This window comes from Mauremys reevesii, linkage group 6 (genome assembly GCF_016161935.1).
Source record: "Mauremys reevesii isolate NIE-2019 linkage group 6, ASM1616193v1, whole genome shotgun sequence".
Classification (NCBI taxonomy): Eukaryota; Metazoa; Chordata; order Testudines; family Geoemydidae; genus Mauremys; species Mauremys reevesii.
Genome location: NC_052628.1, coordinates 44794103 through 44812691, shown reverse-complemented (window position 1 = coordinate 44812691; position 18589 = coordinate 44794103). Strand labels below are relative to the sequence as shown.

Here is an 18589-nt window from a genome sequence, read left to right as displayed (position 1 = left end):
AAGAATGTTGAAAAACTGGAGAGGATTCAGAAAAGACCCATGAGAATGATTAAAGAATTAGAAAACATGTCTTACAGTGATAAGCTAAATAGATTGAGCTCGTTGAGTCTAACAAAGAGATGGTTAAGGAGTGACGATTAGCCTATAAGTACCTCCCGGGAACAAATATTTAATAATGAGTTCTTCAAGCTAGCTGAGAAATTTATAACACAATCAATGGCTAGAAGCTGAACCTACACAAATTCAGACAGGAAATAAGGCATACATTTTTGATGGTGTGAGTAATTGACTTGGAACAATTTACCAAAGGTCGTGGTGGATTCTCTATCACTGAATTTTTAAATCAAAATTGGATGTTTTTCCAAGAGACGTTCTAGAAATTTTTTTAGGAAAGTTCTATGGCCTGTGTTATACGGGGTCAGACTACATGATCCTAATGGTTCCTTCTGGCCTTGGAATCTATATAGTCTTGCTTCTCCACATAAACTGCATGGGAATAGAAAGATTGTCAGGTTAATAAATCATAAGGCTTTCCAGGGGAAGGATATAATGTCAGCTTATGCTTGTGGGTTTTTGTTTTTTTTTTTTTTTAAAAAGACCTATGAAAGGAGGATCAACAAGCACCAAAAATAAGTGAAATTTATCAGTTGAATAATCACAAACTTTAGAGATGGTATAAGGAATAGTCCCCAGCAGACTCTAATAGTGGAAAGTTGAGTCTAGTAATAGTTATGCTTGAGTCTGCTGAGGTGCAGGAATTCCATACCCAAGCGTAAAGATAAATCACCCCCTTAAGGAATCATTTAACTGTAGAATGTACAGAAACTGAAGATCTTTTAATTGGGTGGGGGTGATGGGTGAACTGCTACTCACCAAATGAGCCTATATCATTGCAACAGATAAACCATACATCTTTAGAGGTATTAAATGATCTAGGATAAACTGAATGGAGCATAGCTGAAAGGCTACATTTTGCATACAGAAAAATGTTTCCATTTTAAGTTCAGAACAAATTACTATCAAATTATGAACTCAAAGTTTTTTAAATGACAAAAAAAAAATGTTAGTTCACTACAAATGAGGACTGAAGAGAAGTAAAGGTGAATCTTTTTTCTCTAAAGAACCTAAAGTTTCTTTAGTTCCCTTTTCAATTTGTCAGTTTTAATTGCCATGAAAGAAAACATTGTTTATCTGGAAATATTTAGTCTAAAGTCAGTTTTTCCTTTCTTACCTGACAATTTAGTAGCTCAGGTTCTATGTTTAGACAACAAGAATACCCACTCAAACTAAAGCAGAGCTTTCAATTCAATTCTACACTGTTAAGCACAGATACAGAGTTGATGAGTACAGTATAAAAAAAACTTTAAAAAGTCAGGTCATAAATCGTGACAAGAGAAACACAGAATCCTGAGCGCTGACCTTGGATGTAAGATTATATTTAACTTATGAACATTTTTAGAAGGATCGCTTGCAAGGAGAAAACATCTCTCAGTTTCTTATTTGGTTATTAAGCTTGTCCTTCACAAGGTTTTGGCTGTTTTATACTAGAAATACCAGTGTAACCAGTGTTTTGCATGACTGAAAATAAATGCGTATTTGTGGTGTATACAGTAGTTTTAAAGATTCTCAGTATTCTTTTCAGACAGACAGCCTGTTGAGCTTCCTATAATACACTCTGCAAGAAAGTAGGAGAAATCATCAAACAAACTGCTGCTGTCTATGGGCCCCGATTCTGTTACCTTTACTTATACCAAGTATTATCATACTCCATAAATAATCCTGTTAAGAGCAAGGTACTGAACTTGAATAGGATGTCTGCATCGAGCACTACATTTGTTCAATTCTGAAGAAAATCATATGATGAACCAGAAAACTGTATCCATGGAGACTGATTTCAATGTAGTTGGAATTGAAATCTCTAGTCAACACCAGCAGTATTTTTTGGACTGGGATTTGCGATGTAATATTGTTCCAGACTGGTACAAAATTGTGACTTTTCCCATTTACCTTCACAGGCTCAGCAACTCGGGGGTTTCCAGCAACTTGTTCTAGAACTGTTCTAGAATTCTAGAGTTTTACAATTGTGTTTGAATCCTATTGACCCACATCATCATGTTAATACCACCTGGCACTTTCTTAGTGCTTTTTATCCATAAATATCAAAATGCTTTCCAATGGGGATGAGTCTCATTATCCCCATTTTACAGAAGGAGAAACTGAAAGATACATAAAACTAACCAATTGTAATTAATGTTTCCCCCACCATCTGCATTCTTTGTGCTGGGAGATTTGAAGCCCCGAGGAAAATTCTTCTGAATTCAAATAATTTGTACCATAGTGGATTGTATTCCCAGATGTATCTGCTCTCACTTCAGGAGTTGGAGGACAACGTGGAACTCTATGACTAAGGATACAAATTGGTCACAGAGGTCATGTATTCTGTGACTTTAACAGATCTGTGACTTCTTTGGCTCCAGTTGTCAGCATTGGGCATGTTACTGCTTATTACACAGCACTGACACACTTCCCATACAGGACACACAGGCTATGTCTACACTACTGCAGTAAGTCGACCTATGCTACACAACTCCAGCTACATGAATAACATAGCTGGAGTCGACATACCTTAGGTCGAATTACCAAGGGGGGTCAACTGAAGAGCAATCTGCTGACAATTTGGCGGGTCTTCACTAGACCCGCTAAATCGACCACTGGTGGATCGATCTCAGAGCGTCGATCCCGGCTGTAGTGTAGATGTAGCCACAAACATTCTCATCAACTCTTCTCATCCCAGAGAGGTCATTTCATGTTCACGCACATAAGCTTCATAAGCACAGAATTACAGAGACTGCATTTGAACCTTTCCATGACAGCATTAATTTTTCTCAAATATGAGTTTTCAAATTCCTTGTGTGTCTGCATTTCAGTATCACTTGCCACTCTTGTGCTCTTATCAGGGTAAAAAGCTGCCGTCTACCCCTTCCCACAGAGGTTCTTATGTTCAGAGAATCCACTGTGGTTGTGCTGCACTGGGGAGAAGTTTTGGAGATAATGGCTCAGCTCAGAAGATGACTCAGCTCCTCTTATAAATGAACAAGCATTTCTTTAAGTGGTATTTGTGTATTTGGAAGGGAGGGGGAGAGTAGGAGCAAGGATGTTGCTGGCCAGAGTGCATGAATGTGGCTTTCACTACACAGATTAACTGGCCAAACCTCTGTGGAAGGAGAAGTACAAGGGACACAGCTGCTACTGCTGCCCTGAAAACACTGACTTATGGCTTGAAACATCCAAAAAACTGTTAAACTGTTAATACTTGAAAATTAAAAAAAAAAACAAAAAAGCCATTTTAAAAATTAAACCAGTCAAACATTGTGTACACCCAGCAGATTCCTATTGATAAAAAATGCATCTTACTAAATGCTCTCCATGTTGGAGCATCTTTTCACATTAGACAAGACTCAATGCTTTGCTTTATCTTATGATGCTTATCATTCTTCCTCAAACTGCTCTCACAACAGCTCTCTAACATGAAAAGCTATGTTCTTAGGAAAAGTTAGCACTGTATGTTATTAATAAGATGAAAGGGAAATTATCCAAGGTACTTTGAAGTAACACAGAACACTGGTTTCTTAGGTTTAAAGTTGTCAGTTCAAAGACATCAGTGGAAGGGTATTACCAAGTGGCAATACTTGGTCATTGGCATCAGAGAAAATCATATATTCTCATGGATGTAAGTAAAAAGGAGACTATTTTATTTTGCCGCCATTTGCTAGTATCTTCATTTCTTAAGAGAAGAACATAGTGTCTCATAGTATGTGTGATGTTGCAGTCTATATGATTTTATAAAAATATGATAATGAGTGAATATAATGTAACTGGAATATGCTTCATGCAAAAGGTTTCTTGTAAGGTATTATTACAAAGCTTATTGTCTACTGAGTGTGGTCATCTATTTGTATAAAGGTATCACTCTTGTATCTGAAACTAGAAATATGAAATATAACAGAGGGCCTATTGTAATTATGCAAAGTGTGGGCCATTAATGGTGGTTTGAAATCTTAATGGCTCCCATCAACCAGGACAATTGACTGGATGGCCCTGTTTGCAGGCAAGCCTTCCTGTGCGTCAGGCTGGGAGGAATGAAGGCTTGGGGTTTTACAGTGACATGTGATCATGTCACATGAACTGGAATCCATCTTTAACCTGGTGCTTTTCCAGTGGGGGGGGGGGGGGGTGGAAACCCAGAGGGACAAAGTATTCCCACCTTATGCAAAAGATATATAAATGGGTGGAACAGAACAGAGAAAGGGCCATCATGAAGAATCCTCTAGCTACCACCTGAGCTGGAACAAGAGCTGTACCAGGGGAAAGAATTGTGCCCAGGCCTGGAAGGTGTCCAGTCTGAGGAAAAAACTTACTGAAGCATCTCTGAGGGTGAGATTATCTGTATTCAGTTTGATTAGACATAGATTTGAGTGTTTTATTTTGCTTGGTGACTTACTTTGTTTTGTCTGTTACTACTTGGAACCACTTAAATCCTACTTTCTGTATTTAATAAAACCACTTTTTACTTATTAATTAACTCAGAGTATGTATTAATACCTGCGGGAGCAAATAACTGTGCATATCTCTCTATCAGTGTTATAGAGGGTGAACAATTTATGAGTTTATCCTGTATAAGCTTTATACACGGTAAAACGGATTTATTTAGGTTTAGACCCCATTGGGAGTTGGGCATCTGAGTGTTAAAGACAGGAACACTTCTGTTAGCTGCTTTCAGGTAAACCTCCAGCTTTGGGGCAAGTAATTCAGACCCTGGGTCTTTGTTGGAGCAGATGGGAATGTCTAGCTCAGCAAGACAGGGTGCTGGAGTCCTGAGCTGGCAGGAAAGGCAGGGTAGAAGTAGTCTTGTACTTAATGTGGACCACGTCTTAATAGAGTGCGCTTTGTGGACCACCTCCCCTCCCATTCCATATTGCAAAATAGCCCTATGGAAACTATGGCAATCACTTACAGGAAAATGAAAACTGTTTATGTATTTTTAGTTCTTTGTTGTGATTTAGCAACTAGAAATTAAGAGAACCACCAGCACCATGTAACCAGCCAGCTTTCCACAAACCATCAAGAGTGCTCCACAGACAGTGGTTTTGGGATCCCCTGTTAGTAGAACTCCCTCCTTAGCTTATTTTCTATTACACAAGGTAGATTTAAGCTAAAGTAAGATATAAAGCTGACAGTTTCTTTAAAAATGTAAAAATTCCCTACAAAACTTAAGACTAGACAAACAATGCTACAAGGCTTTAACTACATCACAACATTTATGTTTTGAACTCCAGAATAGCAGATATTTAAAAGAACCCTTTATCACAAAGTTTTTTTCTTAAAGTAACCAAGTTTGCATATTGTATCAGCTAGTAAAGTTCAAATTATGCAGATACTATCACCAGTATCACCAGATACTCAGATAATAGTATCTATTTATGTTATGAAAATTCTCTTTATACTCAAACATATAAACACATTTCCCCCCACACCACCACCACCACTCCCCACACACTACCTGGAGTCTTAGGGGGATTGATGACTTCATCCATTAAACTCGAAAATCTGTCATGTGCTGTCAGTTCTGCAGCAGGCTCAGACTGCCTCAGGACACACGGTTCAAACTTTGGAGTCACTACGGCATAACGAAGCAGCTCTTCATATTCATCCTGTCACAACAGGATGATAAATAATTATACAGCTACTGTCATCGTTTTTAAATGCAAACACAGGAAGAAAGGAATGAAAATGGATATGTTAGCTTTTAAATGAGAGTTTTGTATCACATGGCAGAATAATAATTTTACTTATGTTTTCATGGCTCAGCCGTTTCCCTTCAATTTAATAGGGAGAGTTAATGATTTAGCTCCCTTTTATTTCCTATTTTAGAAAGCCCATACTATATTCTAGTTAATGCATTATAACGACCACACAGTACACATTCTAAATAATTCTTTGCTAGCTGAACTAAAATTACAGATCTTATAGGAAGCACTCTAAATTCCTTTAAAAAGCAGCATAAGAGTTGGACAAATATTTCTTCAAATCACTTGCGGTAAGTTATCAGATGGCCTACTACTGCTTTTTGCACATCATTCTTATTGTATATGAAGAAATATAGTTTTATTCCTTTCACAGAGATGCCAATGAGGAGTAAACCAGGTTTCAATGTTTGTACAATTAATATATTTGGGAGAAATTACAAATATGAGATTTGGTTGTTTAATGTTTAATGTCTTCCCGTCTAAATTTGATTTGACTATTCTCACCTACTTTAAAATATTTAACTTTTGTTGCATGTTACATTTATACCTTATTAGAATAACAAAGACCAATCTAGCTTCTCACCACCATCATAAAATCCAGAACTTGGATTGTATAATTTTCAATGTGTGTTATTGTAGCATACTGGAAATGGGTTGTATCACTTTACATAGTATGCAAGCACCTCTAGTGAAACTGTGTTCAGAAATCTGCTATGTATTATAAGCAACCCTGCGACACCACTATAGTTGAGGTTGCATCACAACTCCTATTTAAAGGTTGAGCTTTCTAAGTCCTCTAACAATGAAATGCTAAATTGGATTCCCTTGAAATTTGCTGTGACCAGAGTACAGTGAGATGTCAAGGAAATGAAAGCCCAACCAACAGCTCAAAGCTGTTAGTGAACTAACATAATCACTATTTACTCCTATTATTCCTTCTATTTTCAAGGCACTACACAATACAAATGATAAATCAAGTTTCATAGCAACCCTGCATGGTGAGTTGGGCAAGGATTAATTATTTGAGCAAGGTTAATGCATCTGCTCAAAATCAGACAGCAAGAAGGTAGCAAGACACACAGATGCAACATAGATGTTTTTATTTCGAGTCACATGGTTTGGTCACACTCTTCTTCTCACTGTAATGCTGCTTAATATGTACATCCCGAGCACTCAAAATATTCATACCAAACCCAAGGGAAAAGTAGAGTATGTAGACAGTCCTCTGAAGTTCTCATTTCTCTCAGTAGGACCCCATTAATTACTTGCAAGAACACATATGACGGTATATCCAATCCGATTCAACATGTAATATCACAGAAGTATTGCTCATGTATCTAAAACAGTCACCAAATTTATGGCATGGAACTTTGCCATAGAAAGTTACAGGGCAATGCTGACAGAAAGGAAGTTTGTATTTTTTTTTTTATTGAATCAAGCAAAGAGCAAACCATGAGATTTAATGTGGACTATGAACATTTTAAGTGATTAACAAAAAGGCGATGCCTCTATCCTATTAAAAAAATCAAAACAAAAAAATCCAACCCTGTCACTGAAGTGCAGAGGTGGCCAACAAATGTGAAGTATAAAAAAAACCCAAATGGTTTAATGTTCACATAGATACAAAACGTTAATCCCTCCCTCCCCCCATGCTCTAAATATCACTCCAAAGCTATTTCAGTGCTGCACATCAACTACAAAATCCCACTGGAGCATAAAATTGGCTTCTAGAGGTAAAGTGCTGGAAACTGGAGGTCAGACAGGTTGGGATTATTTAGCCTAGTTTTGCAATATTATATCTGAGAACACAATAGGCCCATTATTCTATGAGATGGGGAAAACCTATAACAGAAAACTCAGCAATAGCTAAATATTAAATGATTTTTTTTTCAGCTTTTACCAAAAAGGTTAGCGTGATCGGATGACAAACGTAGTGAACATCAGTGTAAATGGGTAGGATCTAAGACTAAAATAGGGAAAGAATGAGTTAATAATTACTTAGATAAGCTAGATGTTTTCAAGTCAGCAAGGCCTGATGGAATACATCCTAGAATACTTAAGAAACTGGCTGAAGAGATCTGAGCCATTAGCAATTATCTTTGAGAACTCGTGGAGGATGGGAGAGATACCAGAGGACTGAAAAAGGGCAAATATAGTACCTATCTATTAAATAAAGTGGCATATAAACAACCCAGGGAATTATCAACCCATCATCTTACCTTTGGTACCCAGAAAGAAATTTGAGCAAATAATTAAACAATCAACTTGTAAGCACCTAGACATAAGGTGATAAGTAACAATTAGCACGGATTCATCAAGAACAAATCAAGTCAAACCAATCTAATAGCCTTATTTCACAGGGTAAGAAGCCCTGTGGATGGAGGGAAGCAGTAGATGTGATATATCTCAACTTTAGTGAGGCTTTGATACTGTTTCACATGATCTTCTCACAAGCAAACTAGGGAACTATAGCCTAGATGAACCTACTATAAGGTGGGTGCATAACTGGATGGAAAACCAAACTCAAAATAGTTATCAGTGCTTCACTGTCAAGCTGGAAGGGCATATCAAGCGGGGCCCTGCAGGGATCTGTCCAGGGCCTGGTTCTATTAAATATCTGCACGTAGAGAGTACACTTATAAAGTTTGCAGAAAAAAAACAAGCTGGGAGGGAGTACAAGCACTTTGGAGGGCAGGATTAGAATTCAAAATGATCTTTACAAACTGGAGAAGTGGTCTGAAATAAATAAGATGAAATTCAATACAGACAAATGCAAAGTACTACACTCAGGAAGGAATAATCAATTGCATAAATACAAAATGGGAAATGACTGCATAGGAAGGAGTACTGTAGAAAAGGATCTGGAGATTATAGTGTGTCACAAACTAAATATGAGTCAACAATGTAATACTGTTGCAAAAAAAAGCAAACATCATTATTGGGATGTATTAGCAGGAGTGTTGTAAGTAAGACAAAAATTAATTCTTCCATTCTACTCAGCACTGATAAGGCCTCAACTGGACTAGTGTGTCTAGTTTTGGGCACTACACTTCAGGAAAGATTTGGACAAATTGTAGAAAATCCAGAGGAGAGCAACAAAAATGATTATAGGTCTAGAAAACATGACCTACAAGGAAAGCTAGAAAAAAATAGGTTTGTGTAATCTGGAGAAGAGAAGACAGAGGAAGTACATGGTAACAGTCTTCAAGTATGTAAAAAGCTGTTATAAAGAGAAGAGTGATAAACTATTCTCGTTATCCATTGAAGACAGAACAATAAGTAGTGGCTTTAAATTTCAGCAAGGGATATTTAGGTCAGATATTAGGAAAATCTTCCTGTCAGGGTACTTAATCACTGGAACAAATTACTTACAGAGACTGTGGATCTCCATCATTGGAGATTTTTAAGAGCAGGTTAGACAAACACCTGTCAGGGATGGTCTAGATAATACTTAGTTCTGCCTCAGTGCAGAGGACTGAACTAGATGACCTATCCAGATCCCTACCAGTCCTGTTTCTAGGATTCTATGATTTCAAGATTAAAAAAATAATCAGACTAATAGTTCTAAGAAAAGCAGCATCAGTCTATAGATGTTAAGTATCTCTGTAAAATCTGACCCATAGTGACTATGTCATACTAGACTAGACTTTGAACCAACCATAAGGATGATTATTATCTGCACGCTGACCTTAGGACCTGCCTGATATTCAGTAACAATTTAATACAGACACAGTCCTGTCTATTTTCAGAACTTGTTATATGGCAATGCCTTTGTCTTATCCTCTGACTTAAGTGTTGGAAATATGGATGAATTGTCCTTGCTGATAGGCTTTCTGATGGTGGATTCAACAAGAGGCATAGCCATATATATACACTATACTTGAGGAAGAAGCACATGCCTTGCAAAGATGAATCACTTCTAAACCTATAGTTCAAACGGACAAATGTATAGATGCCCGACAGGTAGAAACCAAATCAGCTCAACCTGAGAAAAGGGCTTCAACATTGTACACTTGTTCCACTGAGTGACTGAAAGCTAGGATGCCTCTCTACCAACTGGCAAAACTTTCTTTTGTTGCCAAAATTAGCCTATTTTGGCTACATTCCTATAAGAGGAAATATCTGTTCAAACGCCATAAAACAATTGTGGTTTACAGTGGCTTTAAGAAGCAAGAGCTACATTAAGGACCAAGCTTATATTGTAGTGCGATTTCTGATCAGGGAAGGAGGTGCCACTAGGTTGCGTTTACTAATGTTTAAAACTTAAACAGCACCTTTCACCTTTAAAGTGCTTTACAAACATCTTCAGTAGCACACTGTATCAACTGTAAAGCCAGGGGAGCTCTCTAACTTACCTGTTTTAAGGTTTCAGAACAATACAGACTCAGCCAAGCAGGAATTTAAGTCTACAAATATTTGAAAATGTTAACGCTGGAGATGGAGCAATACACAGATATATAACTAGAAATAATGGGATTACATTAAGAAGAAGAAAATTTCCTTTATCAGGCTCAACTCCCCTGTATTGAGATGTAGCTGACTGTGGAATAGATTCTCAAGGGATGTGATAGAAGGTTCATTGTTTGGGACAATTAAAGACAAGTTCGGATATACGGTTTCTGGAACTTAAGGTTTCTGACAGAACACTTGTATTGTAAAATCCGTGTGTGAACAAACTGAAGGAAAGGTTAGAGGGGATGAAACCATGTGCCAACTACAATAGACATAAAATACGGTAGTTCTGGTTTTGGGTGGGTACTGAAATCTCCCAAAAGCCAGTCATTTTCAACCTCCTTTTCTATTCTGAGAGGGTGGACATGCTTCCTCCCAGATACCACATCAATGAGCAGTCACAAAAAAAGGTGGGGGGAGGAAGAATAGCAACACCTGAATGGGCTGACATTTTTAGACCACAGACCTCTGGAGTGAAATACCGACCCAACAGACATTAACAGCAGTTCTGCTAGACTTCAATGTGCCACAATTTCACCCCTGGTTAGCAGTGATGCATGCTCATGCTATCCTGTCCCACAGAAGGTACAGCAGAAAAAGGAGAGAGATTGTAATTTATTTTGTGGTTGAAGGTACATGTTTTGAATATATCTCTATACTAAATAAAGGAGAAAGTTGAATCTTTGTTAGTATTGGACTCAAGTTATAGTCGCTGAAAATATGGAAAGATTAAGAATACAAAAAAACCCAACCCATTCAAAACAGACAAGTTCTTTAATGAAACTAATTCTTGTGGATGAAAAAGACTGGAGATACTGCAAATCCAGGTGAGAGCTCAAAACCATTCTCTTCTAAGCTTTCCAAATAATGTTGATCCATCCTCAACTATGGGTATAACCTATGATGATTTGAGATTTTTTGCACAGCTTATTAGTTTTGTGAGATTTTTAACTCTCTCTATATCTTTAACTAGCTGCAAACTACATATTGAATGTAGCAGCTTCTCTGCACATTTGCCTCCATGTTGGCCTACAATTCAAAAGGTAGGTGGCAAATGGCTAACAAAATAGGGCCACTGACTCAAGTACTTGACCACTCAAATGTAATTGCTCTACCAAAAGACAGGCTCTCAACCTGGAGAACTAGTTTGTCAAGGGAGAGATCCTCCTAGCAACAAGATCAACAGTTAGCACTGGCCAGGAGGTCACATGACAGAGTGGCTAGAAGGTTATAAAAAGACAGGAGCTGATCCCGTAACTCTTCAATCATTTTTCACCAGCTCAGGCTGAAAAGATTTGCATGTAGGAGCCTAGTAAGGTATGGAGAACCCTGCCTTCCTGAACACAGATGGACCCCAAAGACTTCCAAGGGAAGGATGAGCTAGTGAGCAGCATTGTGTTTAGGATGTTAGTAGTTTTCTAAATGGTATGTGCTCTTGTGCATTATTTGTTAACCACAGTGCAATGGTGTTAGAATCTCGAGCAAAGTGTCTGTTACATGCCACACCTGCCATTTGGTCTGTTGAAGAAGGAAACTGGAAGGCTCAATGATTCGGGCAGAGTTCTGGAAGAGGGTATACTGAGTTACTAAGGTATCGTATGGGTCAGTGCTGGTCCTTGGGGCCTCAGGCAAGTAGGCAGCAGGGCTCCATTTCCATGAAGGAGTAGCAGAAAGTGCACAGGAAGTGTGTCAGAGAGACTAACGGAGGAAATAGTGTTCCAGTTGCCTCAGACCTAGGAAAGCATATAGCTGAAATAATAAAAACTACCATCCAAAAGACATGCCAGAGGCAAGGCTAGTCACGAGCTGAGCTATGTGGGCAGAGAGGCTTCACTGGGGGAAGAATGCAAATGCAGAAGACTGGCTATTTTGGGGGGCATGGGAGCTGGGCAGACACAGATAAATATCAAAGAAGGATAAGGCAGCAGAAAGGGAAGGACAGCCAGAGAAGTACTTGCAGCATGACACTGGAAAATAAAGCAAAGAGAGAACTTTCTGGGTAGAGTGCTGGCTGGAAAAAGAGGCTTGGAATACTGAGCAAAGAAACTGCCTTCTGTTTGATTCCTATTGTGTTCAAGGAAACGGGACTATGTACATTCTTTGTAAATAAACAGGATTGCACCAAAGAAACTACTAGCATCGTTTTTTCCTCCTAACGGAAACAACATTCAAGATCTTGAATATCATTTAGCCACTAGAGTCAAAAGGCAGAATGATGCTTTCTATCCTTAATAGCAGTTTTATTGTTTTAATTTGGTAATTCACGCCTGTAAGAACAGCTGTAAGAAAGCAGGACTTTTCTACTTTGGGGATTAATGTTTTGTCTCTTAAGCTTAAGTAGACACATGCTCCATATATTAAATTTTTTGTGTGCAGTTACATCAAGTTTGAATCTTTACTAAGCACAAATTAGCAATGTGGTTATTTGCTTATTAAAAACTCAAATTTTGCTTGTATTCTCTATTTTGCTTCCTTCCATTAACATTTTTATTTCTCTATTGTATGCCTAAAATAAATAAAAATTAAAAAAGATGAAAAGTTATCCACAGCATTTCTTCACAGTTACACTTTGTCAAATAAAATGCCATAAAAGAGGTTCAAATGCAGTTGCTTCTGTCCTACCTGAAGATCTGAAGAGACAGAACTGCCTCGATCTGAGTCTTTTGGCAAAACTGGACTTGAGCTTTTCTCCTCATCTGATGACATTCTGCACAAAGACAATTCTATAAAATAGCAGAAGCTGGACTTCATTTTCTATTTACAACAAATGATTGTGGCCCTTCCCTAAACAAGGGAGTTTGGTAGGATAGACTCTATGTAGGGACCCGGTACGTGGAGCAGTCAAAGGACTTGAGGACTAACGGGAAGAAAGGTGCTGACGTCCCTGCTGAAAGGCAGTAGATTTTGTGGGGCACAGAAGAAAACTGATTAATTTTAGGGTATGCAAAAGAGAATGGGTGAACAAACAAATGATTACTGAGTCAAGTATGTGAGCTAGGACGACTGATTAGAGAGTATATGACAGGGTGCTGTGGTTATCTGGTGTGCAGGCGAGGAACAGGTAGCTGTGTCTGAGCAAGAGAGAACAGGAAAGTTTTGTCTACACAGTACATTCATGCAAATTGTTTTATAGGCAGGGGAAAGGGTTGTGTATAAAAAGACCTACACAGACAACAGGAAAAACTGGCTGTCTACACAAGTGAAAAGGTACGAAAAGAAAACTGAAAAAATATTTTCTAATTTTTAAATAGATATTTTCTGACAGAAGAATAATTTTTAATTTGCTAGTATTCCTTTAAATTTTATCATTAAATTAGCAGAAAGTAACCACCTTTAAATATCTATATATCCATTGCTGTTTTCAAAATGACGAGCAATAGGTAAAAGCAGCAAAGAGTCTTGCATCTGACGAAGTGGGTGTTCACCCACGAAAGCTCATGCTCCAATACGTGTTAGTCTATAAGGTGCCACAGGACTCTTTGCTGCTTTTACAGATCCAGACTAACACGGCTACCCCTCTGATACTTAAAAAATAGGTAGTGTCTTATTCTCCTCGTTGTGTAGTAATGTGGATGGAAGTTATGTTTGCACTTTAAAGAGTGGGGAGACACCATTACTGAGGCTAATTGATCATCCAGTATCACTTAAACAGTTTTGGGGTTTATTTGGGGGGTGTGTGTGTGGGGGGTGTGTGTCTGTCTGTGAGGGGGGAGGAAACAAAAAACAAAACAAAAAAAACCCCAGAAGAGGCTCTTCTTGCACTACATAAACTTTTTGCCTCTAGTATATTTGTTTTTTACTTTAAATACTTGCAGAATTTAAGAAAATTAACTTTACTAATTTTCTGGTGTGCAGAAGAAAACTTTGTAGGCATGTATGCAAAGATTTCACCAGACTGAACTTTTACACAGCCAAATATAAATCGTCACTTGATGTAAATGTTGTCAGGGCTTTACACATTGCAGAGAGCAATGCTACAATAGTTTGCTTTATAAAATGGATTTAAAAATGGGAGCACACCTTAATTAATAATTCCAGGCCCCAATCCTGCAACTGACTGTAGAAGGGCACACCCTTGCACTCACATAGAGCTCCACTAAATTCAGTGATGCGCAGGCATGCTGTCAGGGCCCAAACTCATATCTGTGGAGGATAGCACACACAGACATCAGAACAAGTTAGCTACAATAGCCTCCAAGATCAATACAGTCATGTAAAAAGATAAAGAAAAGCTTTAAGCTACTTTCCCCACTATGATTTTGAATTTGTTTTAACTCATTTAAAATCTGCTAGAGAGACTGGAAGCCCTAGGATGCTTAATCCCTTGCTGAAATTCACAACTTTTGGTTTCTTAGTGCTCAGGGTGACTGTTGTAGATACTTCAAAGACAGGAGATGCAGCATGTCCTGCCTTTGAATTATCCATGACTGGGGGAATGGAAAGTTACTCTCAGAACAGAGAAATTGACATTTTAAAAATGCTTCAAAGGCAATTTAAAGGCTGTGATTGTTTCTGGTCCAAACTCAAAGAGACAGGACTGCTGAGTCTCCAATTAATGCTAGTGCCCAATGTGCCACAAGCTATATAATAACTGTTATAGAATATCAGGGTTGGAAGGAGATCATCTAGTCCAACCTGCTGCTCAAAGCAGGACAAATCCCCATTTTTTTTAAAACCCCTAATTCCCTAAATGGCCCCCTCAAGTATTGAGCTCACAACCCTGGGTTCAGCAGGCCAATGCTCAAGCCACTGAGCTATCCCCACACACACACACACACACACACACAGAGAGTGAAATTTAAAGTATTTGCTAAAACACTTAATATTTCTTCACTGTGCATTTGTTGTACAACTAAAACAATTGCAAGATTTGTCGGTTTCAGGTTTGAGTCATTTATTTGAAAGAAAAAAATCCAGTATGTCTTAAATTTTGGAATTCTCTCAGTTTATATCCAGAAAAATAGATGTCACAAAAGAAACCCACACTAAAACAAAACAGGAACACCTGCTTACTGCACTGAGATCACTATTTTCAGAAATCAAGGTCCAATTAGGGCAGGGAGTAACTGATTTATTTTGATTTCAGTGGGCAAAGGACTTGACTTTAAGAGACGATCTGAGATCAGTTCAATGTTTACTTTTCTTTGGTAAGCGTAGTATGTTGCAAATAACCTGGTATTGACAACTCTTAGCAGGGGCATCTTTCTGTAGGTTAGAAAAGAAAATCTGTTCCCTCTCTAACGGCCCTGGCTGCCTGGGGTTCCAGGGTTCACCTCATCTTCCCCCCACCCCCCTTACCTCACCTGAGTTTGCAAACACAGGTGATATCTATACTATTAAGTTTTGTATTTGGATTTTCCAAGTAATGGTCACTCTACAGCTTCCACCATTAGTACCACCAGCAGAGTTGCTCCAATGGTGGGTGAACAACTGCTACAAAGGGCACTAGTGAGAGCAAGGTCAGACTGAACAATAATACTGCTGAGATGTGCAGATTGGGAGGAGCAGTTGAGTCTTCAAAAGTCTCTGGGGAATAGGGAAGACCAGGGCCGGCTCCAGACCCCAGCGCGCCAAGCGTGCGCTTGCGGCGGCGTCCCAGCGGGAGGGCGGCAGGCGGCTCCGGTGGACCTCCTGCAGACGTGCCTGCGGGAGGTCCACCGGAGCCACGGGACCAGCGGACCCTCCACAGGCACGTCTGCGGGAGGTCCACCGCGGCCTCGGGACCGGCAACCGCTAGAGCGCCCCCCGCGGCGTGCCACCCTGCTTGGGGCGGCGGAAATCCTAGAGCCGCCCCTGGGGAAGATAGGAACATACAACTGAGAAAACAGGTTACTGACTCCCACGGGGAAGGGGATTATTACTGTATTGAAATATGCGGTGGAAGGTCACATCTTCTGTGAGGGCTGTGGATAACTTCACAAGTAGTCATGTTAAGGGCACTGCTAATAATTGCAAGTGCTACCCACAAAGCTAACTGTATAAGGTCATAGATAATAATGTGGGAGATTTGACATAACTGAAGGAGTGATAGGAGTGTGGACTCCAGGGGGAGACTCATCGATGCACAGGTGTGCAGGGGGGAGAGTCAGGATTTCAGTGAAAATCTCCAAGTCACAAATGGACATAGAAGTTCAGATAAAATTACAAATATGCTAATGGTATTCATGTATAACCACACATGGGGCTGGGTTCAGTGGGGGTTGTGAATAATGGGCGGGTGGGGAAGTTCAGCAAGGACTGTAGATATTGGAGCAGAGGGCTCACAAAGGTTATGAGGCAGGATGGTTAGTGGGGGCTGCAATTATGGGGGACGGAAGGGGATCAGTAGGAGCTATGGGTTAGTGGGGACCAGGTTGCGGGGGGAGGCAGAGGGGCACTGGCAGCTGTGGTTATGGGGCAGGGAGACACAGGGCCAGGGGCTATGGGTCGGGGAGGCAGAGGAGCAGTTGGGGGAGGGGCGAGGTAGAAGGAGCCGTGGCTATGGGGCGGGAGGCCGAAAGGACGGGAGAGGCCGTGGCTATGGGGCGGGCTGGGCATTAGGGGCCGTGGCTAGGAGGGGAATGCTGGGGGGTGGGGGCTGCGGGCTCACAGAACTATGGAAACTCTCCACTGTATGAGGCGCACCCTCCCCCAGGGAGGCTGGCAGGGACTCGGTCTCCCCCGCAGGACCCCCGCGAGCTCCCCCTACCTGCACAGCCCCCTGCCTCCGGGCTCAGCCTCCCCCGGTGCGGCCCCCGCTGACTCGGGAGCTTGACAGTTTCAAACTGCCGTCGGTAAAAGCCAAAGCCCCTGAGATTGGTTCTGAGTACTTTTGTAAAGCATCCTCTCATTGGACAGCCGTTTCGTGGCGCAGCCAATCACTATGTGCACAATTAACGCGGGGCGGGGCTCGGAGGTAACTGCCTCCCCTATCGGCGAGCAGCCGCTGCCGGGGTGCCTCAGGTCTGGGAGTGGAGCGCTCTGCCCGGCTCTGATGGGCATCGTGTGCCCGTAGGACTGCTTCCGCCCGCTGATTGGCCAGCGATGCTGCCCGGGCCGGGAAGGCGGGTAGTGAACGGGCAGTTGGCGTGAGGGTGTCACGTGAGCAGGGCCGGTTTTCTGTTGCCGTCAGTGGGTTCAGGCACGTATTGTGCGTGGCTGACGCTAGGGCCCGGCCTAACGGCCCCGGCTGCCTGGGGTGTTCCTGCCAATGGCGGAAATCCGTGCTAAAGCCACCAGGCACATCAGGGCTGCCCGCCTGGTGCTCTGGCCTGACCCAGCAAAACACATACAGGTCACCCCACTGTCCACTGGTTGTTTTAAACCCTCAGAACGGACAGCTGGGGAGGAGAGACTGGTGCCCCTCTGGCTCTTACTGGCAGTGTCGCTCAGCATGTTGGGCAAAAGCTACGTCTTTGGCATTTGGAGCAAAATCACTCCGTTGCATGTGACCATTGGGTAGCCAATAGCAATAAGTCCTGGGCTATAATTAATGGAAAGTCAAACTTCGATTTTAAGGCTGTACTTGCATCTAGTAGGGAATATAGAGAGGCCCTTTGCCCATTAGTCTCTTTGTTGATCCTGATACCATTTAAATCATGCTTTTTGTAGAACAGGTGGTGGGGTGTAAAACCGCTTCACACTAAATTATAGCCTCCAGTTATGCTGGTGACAGATACACCATCTGGTGTACAACAGACACATGTTCAACAGCTCTGATAACTTATGAAATAGACATGACATTTAGCCTGATACTAGCCTGGTGACAGAAGAAACATAGCATCTAAATGTATAAACTTAGAGCAAATGTACACAAAAATATAATATACTGTATTTTATTTTAGATTTTTATAAATATATCTTAAAACCTTTCTGTTTCTGTTACTTCTAGATGCTTTTAACACCCACTAAAATACACTTAATCAAAATAAAAGCAGCCAAACCACCACAAAACATCATCCCAAGCAATAGTCAAGCCCCATCCCGGGGTGAAAGTAATTTAAAGGATTTACCAATACTCTGGAATCCTTAGGAGGGGGCGGGGCCTCTACCAGAAAGGCTGGGGCCTTTAAATACCCAGGTGCTTTAAATCAGGATTTAAAGGGCTGGGGCTGTGTTAGCAGCAGCGGCAGCCGGGGGCTCGGGTGGTGATTTAAAGGGCCCGGGGCTCCGGTTGCCACTACCACCCTGGGCCCTTTAAAACATCCCCGGAGCCCTGCTGCCGGAGCCCTGGGGTAGCGGCGATGGTGCTCCGGCAGCAAGTTAAAGGGCCCGGGGCTGTAGCGGTGGCCGAGTCCCTGGCCCTTTAAATAGCCACCGGAGCCCTGCCGCCACTACCCCAGGGCTCTGGC

General features: G+C 40.9%; 1 protein-coding gene across 4 annotated transcripts in view; it reads right to left on the bottom strand.

Moving 5' to 3' along the window:
- The window catches only part of POC5 (POC5 centriolar protein), a 39715-nt gene extending 22494 nt beyond the window's left edge, over positions 1-17221 (bottom strand). The window contains exons 1-4 of one of the 4 annotated variants that reach the window (XM_039545603.1): positions 16948-17013; positions 14280-14402; positions 12882-12966; positions 5561-5711 (exon numbers count right to left, since the gene is read on the bottom strand). In XM_039545603.1, the coding sequence (XP_039401537.1) occupies positions 5561-5711; positions 12882-12965 (235 nt within the window). In that variant the 5' untranslated portion in view covers position 12966; positions 14280-14402; positions 16948-17013. Of the gene's footprint in view, positions 1-5560; positions 5712-12881; positions 12983-14279; positions 14403-16947 lie in introns of all 4 variants that reach the window. The other 3 variants (XM_039545601.1, XM_039545600.1, XM_039545602.1) reach the window with 3 other exon arrangements.
- Between the last annotated feature and the right edge of the window lie 1368 nt (positions 17222-18589).